The sequence below is a fragment of the Dendropsophus ebraccatus genome, chromosome 8, assembly GCF_027789765.1.
Source record: "Dendropsophus ebraccatus isolate aDenEbr1 chromosome 8, aDenEbr1.pat, whole genome shotgun sequence".
Lineage (NCBI taxonomy): Eukaryota > Metazoa > Chordata > Amphibia > Anura > Hylidae > Dendropsophus > Dendropsophus ebraccatus.
Window position 1 is genome coordinate 66,500,786 of NC_091461.1, and position 27,698 is coordinate 66,528,483.

Genomic DNA, 27,698 nt, shown 5'->3' on the forward strand with positions numbered 1-27,698 from the left:
GGGCCAGATATCTACATTGGGATTAGTCTATGTGTCAGAATGATTTCTGCCTCTTGTCTACTCTATTAAAGAAAAAGCTGTATAAATAACAAGGAAAAGGTAGACATAAACTAGTGATGTCCGAGCTGTATAGATGCACAGGGCACACTGGCTACACAAATAACCTAAGAGGGCATTCTCACATTCCGTGCACGGTCTGGAAATATGTACGATGTGCTAATGAATGGAGTTCAAAGCTCAAAAACTGTTTAAATATTTGCTTGGACTGTAATTTCGGAATGCATGAATTCTTACCCTTACCCCTATTACCAGTTTTAATATTAATTATGTAGCAGTAATTTTGCAAAACTGTATTGGTCACTGTATATTGGTGTAATTAAGCACTGTTATGGCACAGCACTGTATCAACACTTTTATGGTTATGAAATGTCACATCTCAATTCAACAAGATTGATCTCAGAAAACCTAATTTAAAGTACTTTCTTTAGATTGAGGCCACAAAACTGGAAATCACAAACCGTAGATGCTTTTATGCACTTTGTTGTTTATTTTATATATTTGTATAGAGCTAATTTATTCTGAAGCTCTGCACAGAGATTGTCATTGCTCACTTCAGTTCCTGTCCCCATTGGGGTTCATAATTTAAATTACAAATGAAACTTTCAGTAAATATTTAGAGTATACCAGTGTACCCAGATAAAAACCCACACAGCCACAATGAGCATACAAACTCCATTTAGCTATTGTGCTTGCCAGGATTCACCTAGGACCCATGTGCTTCACTTCTAATTAAGAGGTCCCAGCTAATGTTTCGTCCAAACTGAAAATTGTAAGATCCCAAGGCACCTCTTTAAGGACATACAGTATTGATATTTCTAATGTATCTTCCTCATATAGCAGGTTCCAATGAGCGGCCCCTCCTCTCCAGGCAGCCAGATCAAGTTGCCCTGGCAAGAAGAAAGTCTGACTCACTCTCTTGGTAACAACCTTAAGTTCCTATCCTGACAATGTTACTGCTTTCCTTTGTATCTGCCACCAATTGGTGATTATTCCAGGGATCCGGACCCAGGAATCTGACCAGGAAGTCCATCTCTCCTTGGAAGGAATCCTTCAACTGAGCTTTATAGTTTAGTCAGTACCCAACTGATCGAGGTTTAGAGGATCATCAAGGGTGAGAGACATGTGGCAGGTCAAATATAGCATTTTAATTAAAACAATTCTTCATATAAAGGAATGATCTTTAAAGGGGACAAATACAAAAAACACAGTGCAGGCAGGGGGTGGGGTGAACATAATAAAGAATATATACTTACTGGTCCCCATGGGCAAACACTGCAGTTTAACAGGCTCACAATATAATTTTCTCCCAGCTTCCTGCTACGTAACCGCCCAGGAGGAAAGTACCTGCTCCGCCAATCAGTGACTGGAACATTGGCCCGCCCCAGTCGCTAACTGGCTGAGCGGGGCATCCATCCAATGTTCTGACATTAAAGGACAAGTGCCATGAAAAACTTTTTCCCAGTAATTGAAGCACATTACAAAGTTATATAACTCTGTAATATGCTTCAATCACCTATCTGCCTCCCTTCCCTGTCTTTTCCCCCCACCACCCCCCACCAGGAAGTGTAAGAAACTCACACAGACCTAATTACTGTCGTCACCATCTGTCACGGCCGCGGCGGCGTCCCGTGCTCCGGGCCGCCGCCGCGACCTCCCTCCATCTCATGCAGCTGCCGGGGTCCCTGTGCAGGGACCCGGCGCTGCTACACGTTCGGCCCCGGGGGGCGCCTCACCTCTCCACGCTCCTGTCTCTCGCTGTGCCGGCCGGCGCGCGCGTCCCCGCCTCCTAGGGCGCGCGCGCGCCGGCTGTCTCAGATTTAAAGGGGCAGTGCGCTCCTAATTGGTAGTTGCACCCAATCACTCCCCTATAAATCCCAGCATGCCCTGTCCCCTGTGTTGGAGCCTCTACATGCTTCCCATAGCGTTTGGCCCAGCTCCCTGTTGTTCCTGTGTCCTGTCCGTTACCTGGTCCCAAGTCCCTGTTCCTGAGTCCTGTCCGTTACCTGGTCCTAAGTCCCTGTTCCTGAGTCCTGTCCGTTACCTGGTCCCACGTCCCCGTTCCTGGTTCCTGTTCCCCTGTCACTCCACCTGTTCCCGTGTCCAGCCTGTCACGTGCTCTCTCATCTGCAGACTATTGCCTGTGCCATCTCCTGCCACGCCTCGCCTGCCGACACCAGCAACCAAGCCAGGGGTAGCGACCTGGGGGTCGCCTGCCGCAGCAAGTCCATCCCGCCTTGCGGCGGGCTCTGGTGAAAACCAGCGGCCCCTTAGACTCCGCTCCCTGGTGAGGTTTGTGCCATCGCTGGTGCCGGTCCAGTGGATCCACTACTCCGGGCGTTACACCATCACCAGGCAGCTCCCTCTTGTGAGGATGAGTCATCAGCAGGAGGGCTGCTCTAGGTCCTGTTACACCAGCCTCCCCCTCCTTGTCAGGTGACTCTGCTTGCTCAGCTTATTTTCTCTAGTGACATGACTCATTCACTCATGGCATGGCAGCAGGAGAGAGGGTATGAGGTGGTGGTGGGGGGGCTGCCTATGTGCCGGAGTCAGTCGGAGGGAAGATAAGCAAGAGACATGTGACAAGTGATGGCTTGCAGTTGTTCAGCCAATGGGAGCTGAGAAAGCTGAGTCACCTGACAAGGCAGGGGAGGGGGGAGGCTGGTGTAACAGGAGAAGGAGCTGAGAGAAAATCTTGGTGACGGTGACGACAGTAATTAGGACACTTCCTGGTGGGGGGTGGAGGGGGGAAAAGACAGGGAAGGGAGGCAGATAGGTGATTGAAGCACATTACACAGTTATATAACTTTGTAATGTGCTTCAATTACTGGGAAAAAGTTTTTCATGGCACTTGTCCTTTAAGGGAGGAAGAGCTGGAGGATGGGGAGTAGGGATGCAGCACTGCGGAGGCACAGCAACCAGTAAGTATACATTCTTTATTAAGTTCCTCCCACCCCCTTCCCATACTGTATTTTTGTTTTTGCCTGGAGTACCCCTTTAATACAAATATATATGTAAGTGGAATGTGATGTCTGATTACTTTTCTCCCTCAGTTTCACAGGTTGTCTTGCCATACGTTGGTAACAGCTGCATTTTTATATCAAGCCTTCCAGGCAAAGTTTTGGGTGGATTTGGGTAAATTCATCCTTGTTTTGCACTGGTACATTTAGAAAGTATAACATTGTGGCCCATGTAAATTCAGATCTATTTTGTTACAAATAAAATGTCATTGATAAAGCTACATGAAACACACATCGGGTGAGTAGGTAAGGTGGACACAGGGTCACACTTCTGTGTGCATAGGTATACATACTGTTTACATTGTTTATTATACACTGCTCAAATTGGGTGATAACCAATTTCACATGCAATTAGCAAGACACACTCAATAAAGGAGTGGTTCTGCAGATAGGGACCACAGACCACTTCTCAGTACCCACAGTATGCTTTCTGGCCGATGGTTTGGTCATTTTTGAATGTTGGTGGTGCTTTCACACTCGTGGTAGCATGAGAAGGACCCACATAAGTGGCTCAGGTAGTGCAGCTTATCCAGGATGGCACATCAATGCGAGCTGTGGCAGGAAGGTTTGCTGTGTCTTGCAGTGTAGTGTCCACAGGCTGGAGGCGCTACCAGGAGACAGCCCGGTACACCATGAGATGTAGAGGAGACCGTAGGAGGACAAAAGTCCAGCAGCAGGACCGATACCTCCACCTTTGTGCAAGGAGGAACAGGAGGAGCACTGCCAGAGCCCTGCAAAATGACCTCCAGCAGGCCACAAATGTGCATGTGTCTTCTCAGTTGGTTAGAAACTGACTTGATGAGGAGGGCTTACAGCCCAACACCAAGACGCTTGGCATTTGCCAGAGAACACCAGGATTGGCAGATTCACCACTGGCGTCCTGTGCTCTTCACAGATGAAAGCAGGTTCACACTGAGCACATGTGACAGATGTGACAGAGTCTGGAGACGCCGTGGAGAGCAATCTGCTGCCTGCAACGTCCTTCTGCTTGACTGGTTTGGCAGTGGGTCAGTAACGGTGTGGGGCTGCATAGCCTTCAATGTGCTCACCAGAGGTAGCCTGACTGCCATTAGGTACCGAGATGAGAACCTCAGACCCCTTGTGAGACCATATGCTGGTGCGGTTGGCCCTGGGTTCCTCCTAATTCAGAAAAATGCTAGACCTCATGTTGCTGGAGTGTGTCAGCAGATACTGCAAGATGGAGGCATTAAAGCTGTGGACTAGCCCGCCCATTCCCCAGACCTGAATCTGATTGAGCACATCTGGGACATCATGTCTCGCTCAATCCACCAACATCACATTGCACCACAGACTGCTTTAGTCCAGATCTGGGAAGAGATCCTCAGGAGACCACCCGCTACCTCATCAGGAGCATGCCCGGGCATTGTAGGGAGGTCATACAGGCACGTGGAGGCCACACACAATACTCAGCCTCATTTTGACTTATTTTAAGGACATTACATCAAAGTTGAATCAGCCTGGAGTGTATCAGCCTGGATTACTCTTAATCCAGGCCTCCATTGGTTAATACATTTTATTTCCGTTCAGGATTTTCGTGTTATTTTTGTTGTCAGCACATTCAACTTTGTACAGAACAAAGTATTCAATGAGAATATTTCATTCGTTCAGATTTAGAACGTGTTATTTGAGTGTTCCCTTTATTTTTGAGCAGTGTACTATAGGGTGGGCATTTTAGGCTGGTCTGTTATGTGAGTAAAGAGTGATATTCTGACTATTAGCAGGGGCGCCGCAATGATGAGGCGACCTGAATCGTCTGCCTCAGGCGGCGCCACCAGCTATCTTCATGGGGGCGGCATTCAGTGGCAGATTATAATATGAGCGGTTCGGGCGGCCGCCCACATTATAATCCGCCACTGACTGTACCCAGGGCCGCTTTAACCAGAGGGCACATGGTGCACGTGCACCGGGCCCACTGGTTAAAGGGGCCCCCCCGAGCAGGCCGGCCGTTGCTATGTGCGACCAGTGCGGTCGCACAGGGCTCCGGCCACCAGCCTGTCAGGGGGGAGCGCCATGGATGGGTAATCTACTTACCCTTCCATGGCGCCCCCTGCAGGGCCCCCCGTCCGCCGCTGCCCCCGTCCGCTGCTGCTGCGGCGCTTCAGCGCTGCAGCAGCAGCGACACTGACAGAGAGAGAGCCATTGGCTCCCTCCCTGTCAGTCACTCACTCTTGTGGCCGCACTTCCTGCAGTCACAAGAGGCTGCACTCTCCCTCTAGCGCCCGACGTCACTGGAGCGTCGGCGCGAGGGTAAGGGGAGTGCAGCCTCTTGTGACCACAGGAAGTGCGGCCACAAGAGGGAAGAGAAGAGGAACGCGTGGACCTAGGTGAGTAAAAGTGTTTGTTTTTTTCAATGTTATATGGGAGGGGGAGCACAGGGGGCTATATACTATGGGGGAGAACAGGGGGCTATATACTATGGGGGAGAACGGGGGCTATATACTATTGGGGAGCACAGGGGGGCTATATACTATGGGGGAGAACGGGGGCTATATACTATTGGGGAGCACAGGGGGGCTATATACTATGGGGGAGAACGGGGGCTATATACTATTGGGGAGCACAGGGGGCTATATACTATGGGGGAGAACGGGGGCTATATACTATTGGGGAGCACAGGGGGCTATATACTATGGGGGAGCACAGGGGGCTATATACTATGGGGGAGCACAGGGGAGCTATATACTCTGGGGGAGCACAGGGGGCTATACACTATGGGGGAGCACAGGGGAGCTATATACTATTGGGGAGCACAGGGGAGCTATATACTATTGGGAAGCACAGGGGGCTATATACTATTGGGGAGCACAGGGGAGTTATATACTATGGGGGAGCACAGGGGAGCTATATACTTTGGGGGAGCACAGGGGGCTATATACTATGGGGGAGCACAGGGGGCTATATACTATGGGGGAGCACAGGGGGCTATATACTATGGGGGAGCACAGGGGAGCTATATACTATGGGGGAGCACAGGGGGCTATACACTATGGGGGAGAACGGGGGCTATATACTATTGGGGAGCACAGGGGGCTATATACTATGGGGGAGCACAGGGGGCTATATACTATGGGGGAGCACAGGGGAGCTATATACTATGGGGGAGCACAGGGGGCTATACACTATGGGGGAGCACAGGGGAGCTATATACTATTGGGGAGCACAGGGGAGCTATATACTATTGGGAAGCACAGGGGGCTATATACTATTGGGGAGCACAGGGGAGCTATATACTATGGGGGAGCACAGGGGAGCTATATACTTTGGGGGAGCACAGGGGGCTATATACTATGGGGGAGCACAGGGGAGCTATATACTATGGGGGAGCACAGGGGAGCTATATACTATGGGGAGCACAGGGGGCTATATACTACTGGGGAGCACAGGGGGCTATATACTATGGGGGAGCACAGGGGGCTATATACTATGGGGGAGCACAGGGGGTTATATACTATTGGGGAGCACAGGTTAGCTATATACTATTGGGGAGCACAGGGGCTATATACTATTGGGGAGCACAGGGGAGCTATATACTATTGGGGAGCACAGGGGTCTATATACTATGGGGGAGAGCACAGGGGGCTATATATTATGGAGAGCACAGGGGGGCTATATACTATTGAGGGGGAGCACAGGGGGGCTATATACTATTGGGGGAGAGCACAGGGGGGCTATATACTATTGTGGGAGAGCACAGGGGGGCTATATACTATTGGGGGAGAGCACAGGGGGCTATATACTATTGTGGGAGAGCACAGGGGGGCTATATACTATTGTGGGAGAGCGCAGGGGGGCTATATACTATTGTGGGAGAGCATAGGGGGGCTATATACTATTGGGGGAGAGCACAGGGGGGCTATATACTATTGTGGGTGAGCACAGGGGGCTATATACTACTGGGGAGAGTGCACAGGGGGGCTATATACTAATGGGGGAGCGCACAGGAGGGCTGTATATAACTGGAGGAGCACATGAGGGTCTATATACTACAGGGACACCTTAAAACTATGGAGGCACAGAGGGGTGTAACTATGTAGGAGTACAGAGGGGTGTAACTACTGTATAGGGGTACAAGGGACCTAACTACTGTATGTGTTGGAGCCTAAAATATTTGTCTGGCAGATTCTGGAGAGAAGATTCACAGCCAGGAGAAGACTTCAAGGTGGCCCACGCTGGATGGAGAGAAAAAGAAAAGGTGACAGACTCTGATCGGAGAAGACGCCTCCGGTGAGTCACTGGATGTAACTTCACTCTGTTATAGGCTTGTACAGATAGGGGTCATGGTGTGGCGGTATTATGTAATGGTATCAATGGTGATATCTTTCTGTTTTGTTTAGTGCAGTTTTTATGCAATATGTAATCACTGAATGGTGGAAATAGTGTTATAAGGTAACTACTGTATGTATTGGGGCTCTTGATACAGTGTGGGGGCAAATTCAGTACATTATACAATGTGCAGAAAGGTAAGGGGGGGCCCACTCTTGAGCGCTGTGCACCGGGCCCACCAATGTATTAAAACGGCCCTGACTGTACCATGTACTGGAGCCCCCCCGCCCCCGGGCAGTATCTGTAATGAGATGCTGTGAGCGGGGGAGACTGTATTCATAAGCGCCGCGCTGTACTAAATCAGCCGCGCGGTGCTGATACTACAGCGCGGCGCTTATGAATACAGTCTCCCCCGCTCACAGCATCTCATTACAGATACTTCCCGGGGGCGGGGGGGCTCCAGTACATGCATTCCACATCCGTGATCCGTCAGGATCACGGAACGTGGGAATGCAGCCTTAGTCCCCCGGCTGATGTGCGGCTGCCCGGGGTGTCCCGTCCTGTCCCCGGCAGCGCGCGCATCAGAGAGCTCCCCGTGCGCCGGAAGTCACAGGCACAGGCGCACGGGGAGCTCTGTGATGCGCGCGCTGCCGGAGACAGGACGGGACACCCCGGGCAGCCGCACATCAGCCGGGACCAGACCAGAGAGGCTCGACGGGGGAACGGAGGGCAGGTGAGTTGTGTGCTGTTTTTTGTTTTATCTGCTGTGCAGGGGGGGGGGGGAGAGGGGGACCATCTATAAGGTAGGGGGGGGGGAAGGGGGCCATCTATAAGGGAGGGGGGAAAGAGGGGGACGATCTATAAGGGAGGGGGGAAAGAGGGGGACGATCTATAAGGGGGGGGGACCATCTATAAGGGAGGGGGAGAGGGAAGAGGGGGACCATCTATAGGGGGGGCCATCTATAAGGGAGGGGGGAAAGAGGGGGACCATCTATAAGGGGGGGGCCATCTATAAGGGAGGGGGGAAAGAGGGGGACCATCTATAAGGGGGGGACCATCTATAAGGGAGGGGCGGGAGGGGGACCGTCTATAAGGGGGGGGAAGAGGGGGACCATGTATAAGGGGGAGAGGGGGACCATCTATAAGGGAGGGGGAAAGAGGGGGACCATCTATAAGGGGGCATCTATAAGGGAGGGGGGAGAGGGGGACCATGTATAAGGGGGGGAGGGGGACCATCTATAAGGGAGAGGGGACCATCTATAAGGGAGGGGGAGAGAGGGAAGAGGGGGACCATCTATAAGGGGGGGGGAAGAGGGGGACCATCTATAAGGGGGGGAGAGGGGGACCATCTATAAGGGGGGGAGAGAGGGAAGAGGGGGACCAACTATAAGGGGGGGGGAAGAGGGGGACCATCTATAAGGGGGAAAGAGGGGGACCATCTATAAGGGAGGGGAAAGAGGGGGACCATCTATAAGGGAGGGGGGAGAGGGGGACCATCTATAAGGGAGGGGGGAGAGGGGGACCATCTATAAGGGGGGGAGAGGGGGACCATCTATAAGGGAGAGGGGACCATCTATAAGGGGGGGAAGAGGGGGACCATCTATAAGGGGGGAAGAGGGGGACCATCTATAAGGGGGGAAGAGGGGGACCATCTCCTAAAAGATCAGCACCCTCCTCTCCTGACATCCTCTGTGCTGCTGGGACTTCTCCTATAGGATTAGCACCCTCCTCTCCTGACATCCTCTGTGCTGCTGGGACCTCTCCTATAGGATTAGCACCCTCATCTCCTGACATCCTCTGTGCTGCTGGGACCTCTCCTATAGGATTAGCCCCCTCCTCTCGTGACATCCTCTGTGCTGCTGGGACCTCTCCTATAAAGTCAGCCTCCTCCTCTCCTGACATCCTCTGTGCAGCAAGGGACCAAACATTATGTTTATTGGGGACAGCAGTGGGGGGGGGGGGGGGCAGTAGTGGATTATAATGTGGGCGGATTGACGGGGGGGGGGGGCGTCATTCTATAGTTCGCCTCGGGCAGCAGAGAGGCTAGAATCACCCCTGACTATTAGGACTATTTTTGGTCCTTTTGGTTGTATACTATCATTCCTTTTTCTCTCAACATTTATCATATATATTAATATACTTATCCTTCCTGTACTGTTTGGTATGCCCTGATGTATCACATACAAATGATATACCACTTGTAATTATATACTGTGTCCCCTCACGGTGGTGATTTGTATTGCTTCCTTCATATTTTTATATTGATTTGTGGCAGTATTAATAAAGAAATATTGTTTTATATTTATGAGTTCTCCAATTTTTTGTAGAATTTAACTGATCAATGTGCTTTTCTAAGGTGTAATATGTTTATGCACATTGCCTACATGTATAGGGCATACAAACATATAACAAAAATGCTGTCTAGTTCAAATGTTCTCAATGGTACATGTATCCCATACCAAAGCCTAGGAAGGGTCCACAGTAGTTTCCAACTTGTCCGATAAAACACTGAATCAAGTATTAAAAAAAAAAATGTTTTCTGTGTAGAAATCACTCTGGACATATCCTTTTATTTGTTTTATTAGACAGTATTAAAGAATTTATCTAATGATCAAACTATCTATTAAAGCACTAGTTCTCTGTTCATCTCTGTACACCAAATTTACAATAGCCAATTTCTCAATGGAGACATGAATTTAGTTAGGCAAAAGTTAAATGAACAACATTAAAAAATACAAATTATTATGTATAGATGAGCAAACTGTAGTCCATATAGTTTATATGTCAGTTGTTCCTATTTGTTGTGGTTAAACATAGTTACTCCCGTGATAGTAATACAGGCTGTGTGGGGCTTGGTACAATGAATATACTGACATTTCCATATTCCCATGGTAAAGAAAACTGATAGGATATTCCAAACAATCTGATTATTGGAATGACATCCTCTGAGACTGATACCAAGAAAGTCACTATGACTTTTCCCCTAAACAACAGCGCCCTTGTTCACCTACTACACAGGGTTTGACAACACAGCATTATTCAAGCACTGCAATTCTAGAAAAAGAACTGTAAAAGATCTACAGTACTTAAAGGGAATCCCTTTGGTTCAGTTATGATGCCCTTTCTGAGAGCAGAATATCATGGGGAAGATGTTTCCAGTGGTCTGTCCCTTATTTCGGCATGTAGTAAGATCAAAAAACATGCACCCAAAAGCAGGCAGTGCACGGTAAAGAAAAAGTCACTGCTGTCCTTGCCCACCTGCTGATGATTGACTGTGAGGGTACCATAACTGCACTGACAATAACCTTTTCTATAGCAGGGCCCTAAGTAGTCAAAAGGTGCAGGCCTAGTGATATGGCTCCAATTTTAATGACGTGAAAACCCCTTCAGCTGGGATGTTCTTTTCTTAAAGGGGTTGTCCAGTGCTACAAAAAGATGGCCACTTTCTTTGAGAGACAACACGACTCTTGTCTCCAGTTCAGGTGCGGTTTGCAATAAAGCTCCATTTACTTCAATGGAACTGAGCGGCAAAACCCCCGCCCAAGCTGGAGACAAGAGTGGGGCTGTCTCTGGAAGAAAGTGGCCATGTTTTTGTAGCGCTGCATAACCCCTTTAATAATAGCTTTTGTAGTTGGTTCTTGGTTAATTATCCCTATAGTTTACCTGTTGAGCAGGTAAAGGAGCAGATATTTTTCCTCTTAGATGAAGGCTTCATCACCTGCCACGTGATTGTTTGGGAATCCAGACAAAAGGAAACCTGCCAGTGCATACTGACCTCTCTGAAAGCAGCATAATCTAGTGACGGGCAAGCTAACATCTGCAGCACGGCGCTTATGTGGGAATATGTTTTGATGTTGTAGAACTAACTGTAAACTAGCAGCCCAGCATATTCAGGAGAAGCATGCCTTCCTCTGTACAGCTTTCTCCCTATTTAGCTGGGCTTAATTTGGTCGGTGGTCATGTTTGGTCATGTTTGGTCATGTTCACACTACGTAAAAGTACGGCCGTACTTTAAGCAGAGTGGAACATTGCCTTATCTGCTATGGAATCCCGGCCAGAGCGTATACACATCGTATGCGCTCCGGTCGGGATCCCATGCGGATGTCAGTTTTCTGCGGCAGCAATTCAGTGAATTGCGGCCGTAGGAAACCCTGTCAGTTCACTCAATGAAGCGAGCGGCTGAGGAGTTCTGATGCAGGCACGGGATGATCTGGGCAGAGACCGGCCGGGTCACGGAACGGCCGGTCTCTTTACGTTGTGTGAACATAGCCTAAAGATGCAAGGTGTCTACCACTTCACTGATAAAGTCTTCTTCATTCAATGTCAATTAAAACCATTGCCTAATACAAATGTAGAAATACAGGTTCACAAAGCCATATACACACAAAAAAGCTGTAGGATTTGTCATGAGTTTTTAGCATTTGTGAACCTGTATTTCTATGGCGGGCCCCTTTTAGATCTGTGCATTTACATGGAGGATAGGCCGTGCACTGCTTTGGCAAGATGATTCAAAAGTCCCTTTTATTTTGGTCAGTATCTGATCCTCATTTTTGTCAATATTTTTAGCCAAAACCTGAAGTGGAACTGACACAAAGAAATGATACTGGAAAAATTAACATCTTTTTCTGTGTTTTGTGTTTGATTGATAAATGTGCCCCCTAGTGTACAGTGTTCACATCTGACTACAATGCTGGGCTTTGGTGATTTTTAGCAGAGTGTTGGGGAGGACAGGATGAAACAAGTAACATCCTTCCCCGCTCCAGCACTGGTGCTGTTATGCCGTAGCTCCATTCCTCCGGTCCCGGCTGCTTCTGGGTCTGAGCGGGGACCTAGGACATGACGTGTTAGGCCTGCTCAGCCAGTCAGCAAATGAGGCGGGAACCTGTTGCGACAGCTGACTGGCTGAGCAAGCCTAACATGTCACTGCCAAAAATCACCCCAGCGAGGAGTTCTCCTTAAAGTATTGTAGTCTGATGTGAACGCTGTACACTAGGAGGCACAATTATCAATCAAAGTATTTGGTCAGTAATTTAGGCTATGTTCACACTATGTAAAAGTACGGCCGTTATTGCTATCGGCAACAACGGCCGTACTTTGTGCGGTGTGTAACATAGCCTATCTTCTATGGGATCCCAGCCGGAGCGTATACACATCGTATACGCTCCGGCCGGGATCCTGTACGGGGCCGCAAATAACTAACATGTCAGTTTTCTGCGGCTACAATTCTGTGAATTGCGGCTGTAGAAAACCCTGTTAGTTCACACAATGAAGCAAGCGGCTCCGGCCGCTTGCTTCATTGTGTGCCGTGGGAGGTTCTGATGCGGGAGCACGCTGATGCGCCTGCATCAGAACTCTGCGGCCGGAAAGATCATCGGGCCGGTACTTACTTACTTACGGAACGGCCGGTCTTTAACGTTGTGTGAACATAGCCTTAACAGAAACCATGAGTACAAAACACAGAAAAAGATGTAAATCTTTCCATGATTCCATTATCTATAATTTTCTGTGTGTCAGTTCCACTTCTGCCAAAAATCACCCCAGCCCGGAGTTCTCCTTCAAAGTGTAAACTCTACAAAACTAAAACATATTCACAGGCATGTGACACATGGCTGAGGGCAGCATAATCAGACTGACAGGTTTCCTTTAAGACAGAAGAAAACACCTGGTAAGCACTGTCATGAGAATTTGAATACTTACTAAACTTTATGCAGATCTTCTAATTACAACTAGTTTTGAAGTAACTGTGATATACTGTATACATAAGGTGAGACTGTATACATAATAGTGAGACCTTATGCCTTTAAGAGTGTGAAAAAGGTCTTGCAATGCCATACTCTATGCCGCATGTCACTACAGAAGTTACTATATTGTCCAAGAAAGGCAAAAGTGATTATATAGGCCCATATATAAATATCCTATTATAAAATTATCTTTGTGGGTTATCGCTACCAGAAAATGAAAAGATTCTGTATGTAAATACATACAGTAACACCACCTCTTTCTGCGCACAACCCCATTATATCTAGACCACATTGTCTGTGACAGGTTTAAATTCTATACAGAATACTATGTATATTGGTGATTGTCACTGAGGACATCTCTAAATACCTCAAAGTGGTTTTGAGTTGTCTTCTCAGAGAGCTTCCACTCCATAAGGCAACCATGATATGTTCATCATCTTAAAGAGGTACTATCATGATTTTTTTTTGTAAAGAAATCAACAGGGGTTGTGACCAAGAAGCAGCTTTGCACTACACTCTTTGTTTAAATCAACTTTTACATATGGCCACTAAGTGTCTCCCTTCCTGTCAAACTGCGGTCCATCCTCCCTCTGTGCTGATGGTTGGTCTTGTTTCCGTTAAAAAGAGACCGAACACAGCAAGTCCTAATCCTTTGTGCATTAACTGACACGGCTTGGTATTTATTGACTGTCATTTCTGAGCATGCACTGAGCGGGACAAGTGTTCACTACACATGTGGACATCCTGGGGGTGCTCACATTGGATGGTCAGTTCTCCTGTCAAAATGCACTCTGTAACCACACAGTGACATTATACTGAATGAATTGTTGCATAACAAAGAGCACTTGTGTGCCACTACTGGTGCTGTCTATGGCACCTTAGTAAGTTATTCCCTCAGGTTCACAAGAGTGGGAGATGTAGTATTGTGTTTTCCCCACTGGGTGTCACTACTGTCTCTAGTCAACTTGTTGGACAGCTGAATGTACCAATGGTTAAACTGTTTGTACCACATGTTTATACGCTGACCAATCACATGTGCTTGTTTTCTCCTAAACTATCACTTTTCTCTCAGTCCCACCACTCATAGGAGGGTTTAGTTTTAGCCCTTGTGGGATGAGTTAGCTTTGGTGGAAGGATGTGAGTTCAGTTCAGACTTCGTATTCAGTGTGAGAGGAAGCTAAAATACTCAGTCTTTGGAGAAGTTAAGTCAGGGCCTGGCTTTGGCCAGGACCCCTGACATGCACCAAAGATGGCAACTACAGATTTCTCTATGCAACTAACTAAAGCAAGTATGTAGTGATAAGCTCTACTTAAGGAAGAGAAGCCACCTAGGAATAAACTTGCCCATGCCAGGCACCTCTCTAAAAAGTGCAGGGTAGTCTCCAGAAGCAAGAGGAACTAACCCCAGAAAGACAAAGCTACCATACAAGGTCTATGTATCCTGCTGCGCAGCTCAAGACAACTGAGAAACCATGGAAGATTGCTACACCCAGATAACAAACGACTGGGGCTTGTATTACCCACCTAGGGTGGGTACCTTGCAATAAGGGGGCATAAGGGCGGTTTAGAGCCACTATTGGCTCTGACTAGGGGTTTCTCTTATCTCTTCTGCTTATACACCTGTTTCGGCAGAACACATTTACTACTTTGGGCAGGGCTCCTCTGGCAACTCCGCTTCTCTCTCTCTGCAAAGCACTACTTCTACAAGCACTGGTTCTACCTCATTTTCAGCACCAACGTTCTGTGTCAAGATTTGCACTATTGTTGTCACGTGTAATGTTCAACTTGAGTCATACCACAGTAAAGTATTTTATTTTTTACTAAACGCACAGGACTCTGGTCTACTTTGTCTGCACCTACACACCACTGTATACTTGAGTTATTTCCCCTTTCTGTGAGTGGCAGTACCAACAACCCAGGTGGGTCTGCTACCACTCCAGGTTAATGTGACAAGTGCCCCAGTGACCCTAAACACCACAGAAATTACCGTGGGCAGCCAAAGACCACCAACATTTGGTTCCAAAGGTAGAGTGTAGTAAATCACACTGGCTATATATAGTAAACCATCATCACACAGTCTCCTGTTAAACTGCATAGTTGATATTATAATTAACAAAAGGTAATAATATAATTAGCCTACGTTAATTGCCCTCAGTTGCTATACAACCTGCATGATGAACAGGTATCTTTCCTTGCATGACTGTGCAAAGGACTGGCATTTCCTGTGTTTGGTCTCTTTTTTTGAACAGAGAAAAGACCAAATATCGGCACAGAGGGAGCATGGACCGCAGTTTGTCAGGATGGGAGACACCTAGTGGCCATATGTCTAATGTTGATATAAACATTGAAAATGTTTAAAAAATAGGGAATATATTGCCGAACTGCTTGTGATGACAGCCCCTGTTGATTCTTTTAAAAACATTTTTGCCACGGTGTCTCTTTAATAAGCTTATACTGTATATACATTTTCCCAGCAAATACCAAATCATTAGCACTCATTTACTGTTGTATCTGTGTGGACACAAAATCCCTCAAACAGTTGGAAATTTTGCATCAGTATGATTGCCCACATGTATCAATTTCCTTTTCACTCTTTTTTCATGTTGGTTTGGAAAAATATGGGAGTGTGTGGATGGGTGATGGGTGTGTGTCATTATTTGCAGCATGCGTCAGTATGTGATTTCTGTTAGTCAAGTAGGAGTACTGATGTGAAAAGTTGCAAAAAGAAGTTGTAATTGCATGCTACCAGCAGGCTTTCATAAAAATAAGCTACAACGCTGAGCTAAAATGTAAAATGTGACACACTTGAAGAGAATTTATCATTAGGTTCTTACATACTAACCTGCTTATATGATGTTGAAGCCCATGGCACCCCCATCCTGATGTTAATTTCCATTTTAAAGTCTGTTCCCAAATGATAGTTGAAAATAGCATAATGCACATGAGCTGCTTATGTGCACTGGGGGTGGTCCCGAGCCCCAGGTGCACTAATCAGCTTGCGCAGCAGCTCAATGAAGAAGACCCTCATTGATTAACCACCTCTAATCACAAAATGGTATCACATTTTATTTACCCCTCAAATCCTAATCTTCCTTCCCACCTCCAGCTAAGAAAAGCCAACCTTCCCCCCCCCCCCAAAAAAAAAGGGGGGAGAAGAGGGAAGAACATGATATCAAACTTACAACGCTAGTTCTAATCCTCCATAACCAGGAAGGTTACTCCCTTTAGTGTTACCATTATTTCTTAACCTACTCCCCCTTCCTGATACCTTTATAGTAGCTGGTTACATACCGCTTATTAGATACCACTAAGTTAGCGCAATTATGTGCCGACAGCCCCTCTTGGGACATCCAATTCTGCATTATTATTGCTCTTGCCAATACCAGTATTTTACTTATAATCTCTCTGTTCTTATTATTTTATATATATTTTATATTACCTATAACCATTTTCACCAAGACTCTTAACCCAAAATGTTTGTACCTGCCAACAACTCCATACCATATGTATCAAGTCCGCGTCTGCATCCCCACATTTTTAAAAGGATACGCCAACAAAAATCTTTTTCTTTCATATCAATTTGTTTTAGAAAGTTATATAGATTTGTAATTTACTACTATTTTAAAATCTCTAGTCTTCCAGTACTTATCAGCTGCTGTATGTCCTGCAGGAAGTGGTGTATTCTTTTTAGTTTGACACAATGCTCTCTGCTGACATCACTGTCCGAGACAGGTTTCCCATGAAAAAAACCTCTCCTTCTCTGCACAGTTCCTGTCTCGGAGACAGCTGGCACCAGAGAGCACCATGTTAGACTGAAAAGAAAACATTTCCTGCAGGACATACAGCAGCTGATAAGTATGGGAAGACTTAAGATTTCTTAATAGAAGTAAATTACAAATTTATTTAACATTCTGAAACCAGTTGATTTAAAAGAAAAAAGATTTTTGCTGGAGTTCCCTTTTAACTATAACTTCAGAACGGCATAAAAGATACTGGGATCTTATTGCCATGGGCTACTGCAGCATACAAGCGGGCTAGTATGCCAGAACCTAATTTTACATTCCTTTATAAGAAGCAAAATATAATAAGAAAGACACAGAATAAGCCAGTATTGATACATGTGGGCCAAATGGTTTAATGAATGGAATGGATACAATATAATAAGTAACATACATCTATTGGTGAAGCTTTAACTTTCTAAAATCAGAACACTATAAAGGTATGAAATAAATGTGAAAAAATAAAATATATATTACAGATAGAAAGGCAGTGGAAAAGAAAAATAATATCTATCTATATATATATATTTATGATTTTTGTACTAGAAACCAACTTTAGAACCGTTTCTAAATCTTTGTATTTGCTCTGTTCTATCCTGAAAAAAAGCCCTGTGTCCTTCTCTCAGCCCTTAAAAGAAAAGGCACATTCAGAAACATTTCCACCTCATTTTGCAGAAAAATACAGGTACTTCGGTATCTGAAATGAATGTGGAAGTGATGACATGTGTGACACCTAGTGATTAGGCCTCAAGGTCTACAGCTCAAGGTTAACGTCCTTCAGCTTTGCCGCATTCACTGTGCTGCACTGTTGTTATATCATCCCGGCAAGCCACGCGAGGCTTCAACTATTACAAAAATACCCCTCAACTATGAAGAAGACTTTTATGTTTTTTTACGTTCTGTTTTTACTTTTTTTTCTTTTTGATGTGAAAGCAAAATAAAGTAACTAGCCGAAGCAACCTAATGAAAAAGGTTGTGTCACTTGTTGTAGATGCCTCACATACATTCAGAAAGGTCATGGGCACTCTTGAAAACAGAGGAAAAGACATAGAGCAATAAAACTATTAAGCACTGCTTAATTTATCCTACATTGTTTCTACAAGTGCAAAGAAAAGCACTCCTGAGAAATTGTTTTACACACATCACAAAATGGCTGCCATTCCTCCAACATCATAGGGCAGCATTTCTAAAAGGGAAGAGTCTTCATATACAATACTTAGTGTGTTCTTAGTAAGTACATTATTAATGCTTCTATGTTCTGTTTCTCTTCAGACTTTGCTTCTGGAAATTCCTAAGCATGACTGTTGTACAAATGGTGCTGCATCTTTTCACAATCCAAACAATAATGCACAGATCTTTAGAAGTTCTTGTCCCATCCCGATAGCTCATCTGGTGGATCTTCAGCTTCAGGAAGAAAAGTGTCAAAATAACTGTGATCTGTGATTCCCTTTATCTAGTACAAAAAAACAAACAAACATAAGTGATGAGTTTATAGTGGTCTTCAAAGTAACATTTCAGGAAAAAAAAGTAGACAGATAAATGCCAACCAGGGTACTATAAGTTAGAAGTTGCCTGGTTGAAACTATCCCTTAAAGGGTCCCTATTTGAAAGGCAAAAACTTGACACTGTTACAGCTAAGTGCTTCTACCCCCGGATTGCTGTTCTCCCTGCAATCCAGGATATGGATTCGAAACACCAAGACACCAAATAATCAAAATTTTTGACATGTGGTGGGTATTCGGTATGTTTGGGTATGTTAAATGACGGACACTTTAAATCCAAGTAATGTGATCTTCGGACAAATAAAAAAGTTTACTTTGGGATGGATAATGCATGACACAGGTGTGGACCAGTTAATACTTCCTCTGTTCTAACATTGATTATCTTTGATCATACTTAAAGACAGAGACTCTGTCAGTAGGTTTATGCTGTCATATATCAGGGTAGCATAAACTAGTGACAGAGAAGCTGAACACAATGATGTATCACTTCTATTGTTCTGGGCAGCTGATCTAGAGATATCTTCCTGAATAAAATGGACAGTAAGTAGTCCTCTCCATTGTGTGCATGAGCCCAATAGTCCTGGATAATTATGAGAATCAGAAAACTTCACCCACCAGCTGATGATTGCCAGTTATCCATCCATGCTGTGTATAGGCAGTCACCCGTCAACCAGTAGCTGGAGGGTGAGGAGTGTAGCAAGAATTCTATTCTCCTGCATATTAGGAGAACGGCTGAACAGAATGATGTAAGTAATACACTGTTCAGCATTTCTGCCACTAGTTTATGCTTCCCTCCTTTAAGACAGCAAAAAACCTAGTGACATATTCCCTTTAAACGGGTGGTGTCACAAATAAGGGGGCGGTAGGAGGCCACGGCTCCTCCCTGCCTTGCCTCACTGCCCCTGTCCACCCATCAGGTGAGCAGGGGATACAGCTGGCGTACGTGATTCTAAGGGGCAAATCTGCCCTATTATGCACAATGAAACGGATTTCCAATGTACAAGCATTTCTTAAAAGGTATCATTTGAAAGGAGTAGACTCACTAATCCCCCCCAAGTGCTGTTTTATTATGTTGCCCTTGGTTACGGCATCCATTTTTTTTGTGTCGCACATGCTGAGTTCAATCCTCACATGATTTGTCTCATAAGTACTGACAGTTGGTTTTCACTTCACATGCAAGCAAGAGGGATTATGGAAAAGTGTCTACATTGTAATGCCAAAAGCCTATTATTTTTATGGAGATTTTCTTAAGCAGTTGGGGTGGCTGCTTTTAGCGATTTTCATATGCTGTATGTATTGGGTTTATGTCTTGCCATTAGCGGTAAGCTGTTGTATTTTTTGTGTCTTTTTGGGCATCATTGTAATAATTGGTCAATATTGGAAGGGTTCACCTGCAGAGATAACTGCTGGCAACAGCCATGTGTACAGTGGGTGCAGCTCCTGAGCCTGCTCTATACACCACTTCACGACGGCTGACGTACAGTATATGGATGTTTGCTGGTTGTAAATAGGGTTTATAAATATAATAGACTTTGTAGTAAATTAAGCTCAATGATACACTAAACAGGATGAAACATGAGAAATGTAAGTTTTGTCCATGCCAGTGGCGTAGCTATAGGGGTTGCAGCGGTCGCCATGGCGACCGGGCCCCTACGCTAGGGATGCACAGATCGCTTTGATGTTCCGCCCGCACTGTGAGCGGCTTGCAAGATGGAGCCTGAAGAGGAGGAAGAGCTGCTGCCTGCAGCCACACAGCGCGGATTAGGTGAGTACAATGTTTGTTTTTTTAGGGGCACCTCTGGGGGCATTATTAGTATATGGGGGCACCTCTGGCGGCATTATTATCTCATGGGGGCACCTCTGGGGGCATTATTAGTATATGGGGGAACCTCTGGGGGCATTATTAGTTCATGGGAAGCACCTCTGGGGGCATTATTAGCTCATGGGGCACCTCTGGGGGCATTATTAGTTCATGGGGGCACCTCTGGGGGCATTATTAGTTCATGGGGGGCACCTCTGGGGCATTATTAGCTCATGGGGCACCTCTGGGCGCATTATTAGTATATGGGGGCCACCTCTGGGGGCATTATTAGTTGATGGGGGCACCTCTGGGGGCATTATTAGTATATGGGGGCACCTCTGGGGGCATTATTAGTATATGGGGGCACCTCTGGGGGCATTATTAGTTCATGGGGGCACCTCTGGGGGCATTATTAGTTCATGGGGCACCTCTGGGGGCATTATTAGCTCATGGGGGCACCTCTGGGGGCATTATTAGTTCATGGGGGCACCTCTGGGGGCATTATTAGTTCATGGGAAGCACCTCTGGGGGCATTATTAGCTCATGGGGCACCTCTGGGGGCATTATTAGTTCATGGGGGCACCTCTAAGGGCATTATTAGTTCATGGGGGGCACCTCTGGGGCATTATTAGCTCATGGGGCACCTCTGGGCGCATTATTAGTATATGGGGGCCACCTCTGGGGGCATTATTAGTTGATGGGGGCACCTCTGGGGGCATTATTAGTATATGGGGGCACCTCTGGGGGCATTATTAGTATATGGGGGCACCTCTGGGGGCATTATTAGTTCATGGAGGCACCTCTGGGGGCATTATTAGTTCATGGGGCACCTCTGGGGGCATTATTAGCTCATGGGGCACCTCTGGGGGCATTATTAGTTCATGGGGGCACCTCTGGGGGCATTATTAGTTCATGGGGGCACCTCTGGGGGCATTATTAGTTCATGGGGGCCACCTCTGGGGGCATTATTAGTATATGGGGGCACCTCTGGGGGAATTATTAGTTCATGGGGGCCACCTCTGGGGGCAATATTAGTATATGGGGGCACCTCTGGGGGCATTATTAGTTCATGGGGAAACCTCTGGGGGCATTATTAGTTCATGGGGGCACCTATGGGGGCATTATTAGCTCATGGGGGCACCTCTGGGGGCATTATTAGTTCATGGGGGCACCTCTAGGGGCATTATTAGCTCATGGGGGCACCTCTGGGGACATTATTAGCTCATGGGGCACCTCTGGGGGCATTATTAGTTCATGGGGGCACCTCTGGGGGCATTATTAGTTCATGGCGGCACCTACTGTATGGGGGCATTATTAGCTCATGGGGAAACCTCTGGGGGCATTATTAGTTCATGGGGGGAACCTCTGGGGGCATTATTAGTTCATGGGGGCACCTCTGGGGGCATTATTAGCTCATGGGGAAACCTCTGGGGGCATTATTAGTTCATGGGGGCACCTATGGGGGCATTATTAGCTCATGGGAAAACCTCTGGGGGCATTATTAGTTCATGGGGGAAACCTCTGGGGGCATTATTAGTTCATGGGGGCACCTATGGGGGCATTATTAGCTCATGGGAAAACCTCTGGGGGCATTATTAGTTCATGGGGGCACCTATGGGGGCATTATTAGCTCATGGGGGCACCTCTGGGGGCATTATTAGTTCATGGGGGCACCTCTAGGGGCATTATTAGCTCATGGGGGCACCTCTGGGGACATTATTAGCTCATGGGGCACCTCTGGGGGCATTATTAGTTCATGGGGGCACCTCTGGGGGCATTATTAGTTCATGGCGGCACCTACTGTATGGGGGCATTATTAGCTCATGGGGAAACCTCTGGGGGCATTATTAGTTCATGGGGGGAACCTCTGGGGGCATTATTAGTTCATGGGGGCACCTCTGGGGGCATTATTAGCTCATGGGGAAACCTCTGGGGGCATTATTAGTTCATGGGGGCACCTATGGGGGCATTATTAGCTCATGGGAAAACCTCTGGGGGCATTATTAGTTCATGGGGGAAACCTCTGGGGGCATTATTAGTTCATGGGGGCACCTATGGGGGCATTATTAGCTCATGGGAAAACCTCTGGGGGCATTATTAGTTCATGGGGGGCACCTCTGGGGGCATTATTAGTTCATGGGGGCACCTATGGGGGCATTATTAGCTCATGGGGAAACCTCTGGGGGCATTATTAGTTCATGGGGGCACCTATGGGGGCATTATTAGTATATGGGGGCCACCTCTGGGGGCATTATTAGTTCACGGGGGCACCTCTGGGAGCATTATTAGTTCATCACAGCAGGGGATCCTACATACAGGGGGCACAGCAGGGGATCCTACATACAGGGGGCATCCCACATTTCTAGTCGCTTTACTGCACATAACACCAAACAGCGCAGTTACTTTGGGAGCCTACAGGAGGGGGAAAGGAAAGAAATGTGCGGAGCCTAAATTGTTTGTCTCACAGGTTCTGAAGAGATGAAAAGTAGCTGGAAGAAATCATCATGGAGGTCTGGACTGGATGGAGAGGAAAAGGGAAAGGGACGCCTCAGATCAAAGAAGACGTCACCTGTGAGTCACTGACAGTTTTCTTATTTTGTAGAGTCAAAGATTGGAATACAATGATTAGACAATGACACAGTACAGTCCATTAATTATAGGGGGCAGTAGTGCAGCACATGAGGTGGAGGCAGTGACAGGGCATTAGAACATGGTGGCACATTAGAGTAATTGGATATAACGTTAGATATAACTTTGCCTGATCGGGTGAGATGGGGGGGGGGGGGGGGCCCAAGCTAAAATTTTGCACCAGGGCCCATCAGCCTTTAGCTACGCCCCTGGTCCATGCTATGGGGGTTGATGTGTAAATACTAGTAGTAGCGGGAGAAAATGTTTTTGAGGTTTTTCCCCTCATCAAAAAACATTTAGCAGCATTAGAGAGAGAGAAAGAATAAAGCAGGAGAATTAGCTTTTTATGTATAAGAGAAATAATGTAAGAAAAATCCAAGACAAATCCTGGCAAGCACCATCACCAAATAACTGTGGAGAAATGTCCCTCATTAGACTAGCAATACAAGGGCAATAGAGTGATGCATCAGTGCAGGCTGCAATGTCTGCTCATTCAGAAACAATGTAATCTAATTGCACCACTTAGAACACAGAGGTCAGGACTGAGGCATCAATAAAACAATTTATTTTTTATCTAAATGCATAAGTAAAATTAAATAAACTATTGTGCAAATTTAATTTCATATCAGCTTTTTTTTTTTTTTTTTTAGCTTTATAGGGGATGAATTTAAAGGGGTTGTCCTGGCAGTTTTTTTTTTTTTTTTTTTTGCTTATATGCCAAGGTAGGGTCAAACTAAAATAAAGAGCATATACTTAGGGCCCTATTACACGGGACGATTATCGTGTGAAAAATTGCTATATTGTTAGAATTTAAACGATAATCGTTCTGTGTAATTGCAGGCAACGATCGTTTGCTAATCGTTCGCTATTATTCCCTGTTCGTTCGCCCAAGTTCCCCATTTTTTAACTAATCATTCAGTGTAATAGCACATTGCCCATTGTTTTCCTGAGATCAGAAGGAATAACCAATAGCAATAACGATCGTAATAAAGATTGTATCTAACAGTTATTGTTCTGTGTAATATGGTGAACGATTTCAGGTTAACGATAAACAATCTAGTTTGTGATCGTTTATAGTTAGTCGTTAATCGTTAATCGTTAAAATCGCTCCGTGTAATAGGTCCCTTACTCTTGTTCTTGTTCCATTGCTGGTATTGTGCAGCTCTCCTCCCTACACTGCACCGCAGGGAGCAAAGCTGTATAATACTAGCAGTGGTGCAGAAGTGAGAAAGGTAAGCTCCCCTGAAAAGCCTTTAAGTTTAGAAAAAAATATGTTCAAACGTTGCAGTTGTAGTGCTGTAATTTATGTAATTGTGGTTTTACAAAAATTGGGCTGATTGGTTCCCTCTAACCCTTAGACGACCCTGGACCTACAGTTACGCCATGGAAGTCTGTCACCAGACGACCCTGGACGTAACTGTACGTCATGGGTGTTTCTCCTGCTGTGGAGCGCGCTTCATAGCAGGTGGGGGCCGGCTGCAGTGAGCAGCCAGCACCTCACTGTTAATGACAGGCTGCAGCATGTCATTAACTCCGTAAACGCCGGAGTCCCCTGTCACTTACCGATCAGGAACCCCGCAGTGTGACTGCGGGGGTCCTGATCGCTGTATCGGACCGCCGGAGGTCTCTTACCTTCCTCCGTGCGGTCTGATCGGCGATCTGCTCACTGAGCCTTCACAGGCAGGCTCAATGAGCAGATCGCCTATCTCACTGATCTATGCTAGCAATGATCAGTGAAGAAATATAACTTATGTATGTAGAAGACCCCGAAAGGGACTTCAAATGTGTAAAAAAAAAAAAAAAAAAAAAAAAAAAGGTCAAAAACACCAATACACTACCCCAAAGCCCCTCCCCCAATAAAAGTTTAAATCACCCCCCCTTTCCCATTATATAAATAAAACATATACAAATAAATAAATAAATAAACAAATAATATACCGTAGCATGCGTAATTGTCCGAACTATTAAAATATAACAAGCGTCATTGCAAACGGCGTACACGAAAAGAAGGAAAAAAGTGAGCGGATTACGGATTTGATGTTACATTATATATAAAATAAATTAATAAAAAGTGATCAAAACGTCCGATATTAATAAATATGGTATTAATAAAAACAAGAGATCATGGCGGAAAAAATGACACCCCATACAGTCCCGTAGGTGAAAAAATAAAACCTCATAAAATCTCATATAACCCTTTTATTTCTGTATTGATTAAACATTAGACTAGCGTTTCCCAACAGGGGTGCCGCGGCACACTGGTGTGCCGGGAGAACCTTACCGGTGGGAAATGTGCGCTGTCACTTTAGGCATCCGCGGCAGCAGCTTCTCGGGATGCACAGATCACTTTGATGTTCCTCCCACACTGTGAGCGGGCGGAACATTAAAGTGAGCATAATGTAGGAGCAGGAAGTGTCGGCATCCTGCTCCTACATTCACTCCCATAGGCTGCCGGCACTTCATACCAGCAGCCTATGGGAGGCCGGGACGTGACCTCTCTGGCAGGCGTGATGTTGTGACGTCATCACACCTGCCGGAAGTCCCGTCCCCACGGCTCGCAAGATGGAGCCAGAAGAGGAGGAGGAGAGCTTCTGCCTGCAGCCACACAGCGCGGATTAGGTGAGTAGGATGTTTTTTTTTTAGGGGCAGAGCAGGGGGCATTATTAGTTCATGGGGGCACCTCTGGGGGCATTATTAGTATATGGGGGCACCTCTGGGGGAATTATTAGTTCATATGGGGCACCTCTGGGGGCATTATTAGTATATGGGGGCACCTCTGGGGGCATTATTAGTATATGGGGGCACCTCGAGGGGCACTATTAGTTAATGGGGGCACCTATATGGGGGCACCTGAGTAGGATGTTTTTTTTTTTAGGGGCAGAGCAGGGGGCATTATTAGTTCATGGAGGCACCTCTGGGGGCATTATTAGTACATGGGGGCACCTCTGGGGGCTTTATTAGTTCATGGGGGCACCTTTGGGGGCATTATTAGTATATGGGGGCACCTCTGGGGGCATTATTAGTTCATGGGGGCACCTGGGGGCATTATTAGTATATGGGGGCACCTCGAGGGGCATTATTAGTATATGGGGGCACCTCTGGGGGCATTATTAGTTCATATGGGGCACCTCTGGGGGCATTATTAGTATATGGGGGCACCTCTGGGGGCATTATTAGTATATGGGGGCACCTCTGGGGGCATTATTAGCTCATGGGGGAACCTCTGGGGGCATTATTAGCTCATGGGGGCACCTCTGGGGGCATTATTAGTTCATGGGGCACCTCTGGGGGCATTATTAGTATATGGGGGCACCTCTGGGGGCATTATTAGCTCATGGGGGCACCTCTGGGGGCATTATTAGTATATGGGGGCACCTCTGGGGGCATTATTAGTTCATGGGGGCACCTCTGGAGGCATTATTAGCTCATGGGGGAACCTCTGGGGTCATTATTAGCTCATGGGGGCACCTCTGAGGGCATTATTAGTTCATGGGGGCACCTCTGGGGGCATTATTAGTTCATGGGGGCACCTCTGTGGGCATTATTAGTTCATGGGGGAACCTCTGGGGGCATTATTAGCTCATGGGGGCACCTCTGGGGGCATTATTAGTTCATGGGGGCACCTCTTGGGGCATTATAAGTATATGGGGGCACCTCTGGGGGCATTATTAGTATATGGGGGCACCTCTGGGGGCATTATTAGCTCATCGGGGCACCTCTGGGGGCATTATTAGTATATGGGGGCACCTCTGGGGGCATTATTAGTATATGGGGCACCTCTGGGGGCATTATTAGTTCATGGGGGGTACCTCTGGGGGCATTATTAGTTCATGGGGGGGCATCTCTGGGGGCATTATTAGTTCATGGGGGCACTTTCTCTCCCTTTAGCTCATGGGGGGCACCTCTCGGGGCATTATTAGCTCATGGGGGCACCTCTGGGGGCATTATTAGTATATGGGGGCACCTCTGGGGGCATTATTAGTTCATGGGGGGCACCTCTGGGGGCATTATTAGTTCATGGGGGAACCTCTGGGGGCATTATTAGTTCATGGGGAGCACCTCTTGGGGCATTATAAGTATATGGGGGCACCTCTGGGGGCATTATTAGTATATAGGGGCACCTCTGGGGGCATTATTAGTATATGGGGGCACCTCTGGGGGCATTATTAGTATATGGGGGCACCTCTTGGGGCATTATTAGCTCATGGGGGCACCTCTGGGGGCATTATTAGCTCATGGGGGCACCTCTGGGGAATTATTAGTATTTGGGGGCACCTCTGGGGGAATTATTAGTTCATGGGGGCACCTCTGGGGGCAATATTAGCTCATGGGGGCACCTCTGGGGGCATTATTAGTTCATGGAGTCACCTCTGGGGGCATTATTAGTTCATGGGGGCACAGCGGGGGATCCTACATTCAGGGGGCATCCCACATACCTAGTCGCTTTACTGCACATAACACCACACAGCGCAGTTACTATGGGAGCCTACAGGAGGGAGAAAGGAAAGGAAGTTGCTAGAAATGTGCGGAGCCTAAATTGTTTGTCTCGCAGGTTCTGAGGGGATGAAACGTATCTGGAAGAAATCATCATGGAGGACTGGACTGGATGGAGAGGAAAAGGGAAAGTGACGTCTCAGATCAAAGAAGACGTCACCTGTGAGTCACTGTATGACAGTTTTCTTATTTTGTAGAACATTATTTAGTAGGGATGCCCTGAGGAAATTTTTTTTTCTCCAAGGGGTGCCCCGAGGTGGAAAAGGTTGGGAAGCACTGCATTAGACTATCATCTACAGAATTCATCAAATACAGGACCCACCTCTCTTTTCAGTGGAGAAAGAAGTTTACGATTACGCAGTCCTTCCCAGTTGAATCCCTGGAACCATCTG

At 46.6% G+C, this 27,698-nt stretch overlaps 1 protein-coding gene across 2 annotated transcripts in view; it reads right to left on the minus strand.

Annotated features, from left to right (window-relative positions):
- Positions 1–17,030: 17,030 nt before the first annotated feature.
- The window catches only part of LOC138799444 (cGMP-dependent protein kinase 2-like), a 119,780-nt gene continuing 109,112 nt past the window's right edge, over positions 17,031–27,698 (minus strand). For both annotated transcript variants that reach the window (XM_069980616.1, XM_069980619.1), the window contains 2 exons: positions 27,629–27,695; positions 17,031–18,334 (listed from right to left, as the gene is read on the minus strand). In XM_069980616.1, the coding sequence (XP_069836717.1) occupies positions 18,239–18,334; positions 27,629–27,695 (163 nt within the window). In that variant the 3' untranslated portion in view covers positions 17,031–18,238. The remainder of the gene's footprint in view (positions 18,335–27,628; positions 27,696–27,698) is intronic.